At 41.6% G+C, this 5440-nt stretch overlaps 1 protein-coding gene across 1 annotated transcript; it reads right to left on the bottom strand.

The window, feature by feature from the left end:
• Positions 1 to 847: 847 nt before the first annotated feature.
• Positions 848 to 5401, bottom strand: LOC102216130 (E3 ubiquitin-protein ligase RNF31-like). Its single transcript, XM_005755698.1, has 6 exons — positions 5236 to 5401; positions 4482 to 4654; positions 3067 to 3300; positions 1437 to 1622; positions 1186 to 1353; positions 848 to 1087 (listed from the first exon to the last, which is right to left on the bottom strand). The coding sequence occupies exons 2-6, from the start codon at positions 4629 to 4631 to the stop codon at positions 848 to 850; spliced, it is 978 nt and encodes a 325-aa protein (XP_005755755.1). The 5' UTR covers positions 4632 to 4654; positions 5236 to 5401.
• Positions 5402 to 5440: the final 39 nt, after the last annotated feature.

Here is a 5440-nt window from a genome sequence, read left to right as displayed (position 1 = left end):
TTTTGTTAAGAAACTGGCTGTTGTTTTTTCAACACAATTGTAATTATAAGCTAGATATATTTCTACTAATGAAATTAGTTTGCTAACAGCAACAGCGATGAGTCGGTGAGTCAGTTGGGCTTGTGAATTATGATTCACGAGTCAGTAAAGTGATTCTCAAGTACTGAACGATTCGTTCATGATTCGCACGTCACTATTTGAGAGTGAGAGTGACACACCGAGAGCCGGTCTGCAGATGTCTGTGAGCACACAGAGCAGCGATCTGAGCGAGAGGGGCTGTTATTGTGTGTGTATGGATAATAGCAAACACTGAAATTCATTTCTTGCAGGCAGAAATGAATTTTGTTCGCTCGAATCGACTTTTCTGCACTGAAAATCATTTTCTCCTCAAAATACAACATTTGCACTTGCATTTTTTTTTTTATACATGCACTCACAATAGAGACACAAAAATAACGCTGTAGAGTTTTTCCTTCCCACTGTCACCAAGCACTACTCATAGAGGGTTTTCTCTGTATTACTGTAGGGTCTTTGGCTAACAATATAAAGCACCTTGAGGCAAATGTTGTTGTGATTTGGAGCTATATAAATGAAAGTGAACTGAACTGGACCTTAACACTGAAAATGGTCAAGAACAAGGACAGGACTGAAAATGAGCGAAATAACAGCAATGTCCAAAGAAAACCTTTAAATGGCCTTCAGAAAGACAATAACCACTTTAAAAAATGCCAAGAAATCCCGACTCCTTGGAAGCAAAATATAAAGAAATGAGGATGACCCATTTGAAAAACCCTACAAATTCCAAAATAAAAATCCCCGGTGTGGCCATAAACTAAAGATCTGGGCTTTAAACTGGCCCCAGCGTAAACCAGTGAATGACATCACACGGCTGTGGTTTTACCTGCTTGTCAGGATGGTGGATATCGACAGGAGGCTCAGGTTTCTCACTCCAGATGCGTTTGTGGAAGGGCTCCAGAAGTGGTCGTTGTAGCAACGCCAAGGCTCCTCTTACCTCACCACCACTCTGCCGTAAAACCTCATGACAGTGACTTTCATCACTAAAGCCGAGTGCACACAGCTCCTTTACCTGATAGGATAGAATGAAGAAATATAATTGAATGTCTACACAAAGGGTGGAGTCATGAAATATCAGGGAACAATGCTAAACGTTTGACCAAACATCACCTTGGCGAGTCGGTCTCTCAGAGCTTGTCTGGCAGCTCTCTCTGTGTCACCCCCTGCTGTAAGCCAGGCGTGTTTAGCTTCTGGTCTGGAAAGCTGGATCACACTTTCTGTTTCTGCAAGATCTACCACTTTGCCAGCCTCCTTGGTGAGATCCTGTGTTATGTTATTCTGTGTAGCAGGACAGTTTCACTTTCAGAAAACACAGAACTATAGTCAGAGTGATTTGTCAGGTTTAACAGGAGGTTACTGACTTTGTCTTCAGTTGAGGTCTTATCTGAAAATGACTGAAAGGACGATGTCGCCACCAACATCCTGATCTGGTCTAACAGCAGGGGAAGTTCAGTCTTTAACCACTTGCAGGGCAGGATGTTGCTGTCCCCAGCTACCCTCATGCTTGTGTATACTTCCTCTGGACTCACTCCTTTCTTCTCCCCATGCTGACACAGACATGAAGAACAAACGAACTTGTGTTAAGACTAGAGATGGACCGATCCGATATTACGTATCGGTCCGATACTGATGTCAATTACTGGATCGGATATCGGAGAAAAATAAAAAAGTGTAATCCGATCCATTAAATATCAAAAAAGCACCTCACAAAACTTGCGACATGGCGTAACTTGGCTCATAACCGTAGCACATCGCAGCAGAACGGGTCACGTGATAGAGCGGCTGTGTGTATTTGCAGCCTCGTTAGCAATCCGGCATTTCATCTCCGAGGAAGTTTTCCCAGAGAGAAGTAAAGCAAGTGTGTAAGTTCATCTCTGAATGTTTGTAAAGCATTCCAGCGTTAAGTTTAACAACTAATATATGGAGCGACTGCCTCTTCCTCTCCTGCTGCTACTTCAATCATGAAACTGATCAATGATCAGCTGATCGGCTTTTCTGTCGCGAGTCCGTCTCTCTTCTTTGTTTATTGTTCACTTCGCGCCAGAAAGAGGAAACCAGCGGCTGAACAACAGCAGCACGTTTAAGCTTGATCAGCTGTTGTTAGAATTTATTTACTTTCTACACCAGGATCTTTTTCTACGCAGCTGACGGCTGGTAACTGTGCAGGGGCGGGTCTAGCAAAGTGTTGCCAGGGGGGCAGGTAGGGCATTAACAGGGAGAGGGGGGCACAAAGACATACTTTTCTTTCTTATTCTTATTTAAAATGTCGAGCTTTTAATAAATAATTATCTGAATCTTACACCCAAAGTTTTAATTTGATGTAAAATATATAGAAGTCCATTACTGTATATAGTAACTGTTAAGTCTAATATACCCTAGTAAGCTGTAGTACTTTTTCCTTTGGGAAGGTACCATCTGTGCAGTCTGCAGTTCTGTTAAAGAAAGATGTTGAATCTGTTTAATTGTTCTTGAAAAATAATTTATTTCTGTGTATTTTTTTTTAAACTGCATCAAATTACAGTTGATTACGTCGATTAAGCATCATGAGGTGGAGGGTGGTTCCCTTTTTTGTTTTTTTGTTTTTTGCTGGGAGTTTGCAACCCTATTAGTTAGGTTGCTTAATATTTCTGCTAAGTACTCTTTAAAATACCAGAATAGGGAGAATGGAGCAGGTTTAAGTTTATTAGATTGATCAGTGTTGCTGAACTATGAAATATTTTGGGTGCAGTGTATTTTTTACATACAGGTTTAACAGAATAGCTTTAGTGTTTGTTTGTTTTTAACTTGAGTATGAACTTATACAAAATGCAGCAAGATATTAAAAAAACAGTTTTGTTGATTAAAAAACACTATATCGGATTCATATCGGTATCGGCAGATATTCAAATTTATGATATCGGTATCGGACATAAAAAAGTGGTATCGTGCCATCTCTAGTTAAGACATGAAAAGAATTCTGTATGCAGATATAATGACAGTACGGTGACTTGCTCTGATTAGTTGAATCAGCTTTAGCCCCTCCTCCTTTATCAAATTCTGCCTCCAGGAGTCCAGATCTTCAGGAGCAGGTTCCTTCGGTTTGATCGGCAGAGCAGGGACACGTCTAACAGGAGAGGGAGGGCGGAGCTTCACTGGCAGCGGTGCAGGCTCTGGGCGAGCCAGGTCACACATCTCACACACCATAGCCGGAGAGTAGTTCAGATATGTGCAGAACTGACACACCCACTGGAGCAGAGTTACAGGAAGAGAGTCACTAACCACGGTGAACCATACTTGCCAACCTTGAGACCTCAGAATTAGGGAGACATTGGGGAGGGGGGCATATATGGGCGTATATATATATATATGTAAAAAACATGAATTTTGCAGTGTTTATTTAACGGAGAAAATAACTTAAATAAGTTAAAAATAATTTTAAGTTATCTTAAGTGACTTATATATCATGTTTAACCTGAGTAGACTGCGGGGGGTCTGAAAACGATGTGCTGGGAGTTCGCTGTTCTCTCCGGCTCAGATATTTGAAGTTTACTCAGCTACATTCTCGCCTGAAAATATGTTAAAAGTTTATTTTACGACCCAGAAAGAGTAACAAGAGTAATATTGAAACTAAGTCGCTGCTGCCATTGTTGGAAATCGGAATTGGAATTGGCTGGACCGCACTATGAAATCTGGGATATGGTTTTTTAATTTTGTTGTCCCGGTGGAAAATCGGGAGGAATGGTGGAAAATTTTGGGAGGGGCACTGATATTCAGGATTCTCCCAGAAAAATCGGGAGGGTTGGCATGTATGCGGTGAACAGCCACAGCATTAAATGGCTGATGAAGAGTTATGGTTAGGAACGATAATCATATCTAACTCACACTATTAAAGCCTCAAAATTACAACCGTAAACCTGACAGTGATCACTCACCTCTGTACATGTAAATTATTGTACTGTAGTGTGGGTCTCGGTACAGGCATGAAATGTGGGGCCTGCCTGGAAGCCCCACTATGGGGCCTGGGTGGGGCCCCAGTAGGGAAGCTCCTGTCTACAGTTAGAGCATGTGGCACTTCATACTGGCATACTGGGGTGGCTGTAGCTCAGGAGGTACAGCAGGTCATCTACTGATCGCAAGGTTGGTGGTTTGATATTTGATGAATAAATTGGAGTCCTCATCGTGTCATGTGATTTTCTGGCTTTCTTTCTATTATTGTAGGGTCTTGGCCAACATAAAGTGCCTCTAGGCAACTGCTGTTGTGATTTGGCACTATAAAAAAATGAATCCTTAAACAGATGTGACTTAAACCACTGCAGCGCAGTACCTTTAATATTTACAGCATGCTCTAATCGCTGTAATGAAATGTTATTAGCAACAGATAGCTAGCAGGACGAGCGCAGAAATGTGACCACACTCACACACCTAACCTGACTGTCAGGGTCACCGGGCATCCCCAATACTGGTGCTGGTGGTCTGGGTGGGGTTATGGGTGGGTGCGACGGGGTCACTGGAGGTCGCGTTGCCAAACGAGGTCGTTCACAAACCTCACACAGAATACTACTGGCTGCATTCACCATAGTGCAGCTCTTACACTGCCACTCTAAAAAACAGCGACAAACGTTATTACTCAAACTGAGCTTTACAACAAAATTCTTACAGAAGCCTTTGTGAGAATTACTCTGTTACAAAGGAAAAAAATGATCACGACAAATAATGGAGGTTTTTAATACACACTAAACATAAACAGATGTACATGTAGATCTTATGTGTAGTTTTTATGAATATTGTATGTTCTTTATGAATACTAACTAAGATAATGACAACATAGTATAATAATAATAATGGCGTTTTCCTGCTTCAACAAGTCGTAGATTACTTGTTTATGTTCTGCCCAACAACTCGGATCAGAACTGCCAGCAGGGAGGCTGCAGAGCGCACCCTGGTGGACAAACTATGTTATAATAACACTGGTAACATGGTTGAAGGAGGTTTCCTCTATGCAGTTACTAATATATTGACTATTGGCCGGGCTATAGTTCAAACCAAGAAGCTCCATGTCATTTGGAAACAGTGCAGCACTGTGCCAGCCATCAGTTTCTATGTTGAGGAAAAAAACCCAGAAAAATAAAAGATAACAACATGCTATTGCTAGAGCCTGAGATACACCAAAGGATAACAGACCGATGATAGTAGCAGGCTGACATTCCTCTTCTTTAGAGCCGAGGGGTTCCAAGCGAGGCTGCTCACACTCGTCACAGAGCACATCCTGGATAGAGTTGACTTTAGTGCAGTGAAGGCAACGCCAGGTGGAAGAACTTGAAAAGTAAAAAGATCTAGTTTAAGATGAAAAAAGTTAAACCAGCAATAGTCATATATATATATATAT

Source organism: Pundamilia nyererei, unplaced genomic scaffold (assembly GCF_000239375.1).
Source record: "Pundamilia nyererei isolate P.nyererei 1_Seehausen unplaced genomic scaffold, PunNye1.0 scaffold02530, whole genome shotgun sequence".
Lineage (NCBI taxonomy): Eukaryota > Metazoa > Chordata > Actinopteri > Cichliformes > Cichlidae > Pundamilia > Pundamilia nyererei.
The sequence above is the reverse complement of the archived record's forward strand: the minus strand, read 5'-3'. Positions and strand labels throughout refer to the sequence as shown.

Coding starts and splice junctions, on each gene's coding strand:
- LOC102216130 (XM_005755698.1), bottom strand. CDS start 4,631: ATGGTGAATGCAGCCAGTAGTATTCTGTGTGAGGTTTGTGAACGACCT. Junction 1,623..3,066: donor AGCTGATTCAACTAATCAGA/GCAAGTCACCGT, acceptor TGTCTGTGTCAG/CATGGGGAGAAGAAAGGAGT. Junction 1,088..1,185: donor TGAGAGACCGACTCGCCAAG/GTGATGTTTGGT, acceptor CTATCCTATCAG/GTAAAGGAGCTGTGTGCACT.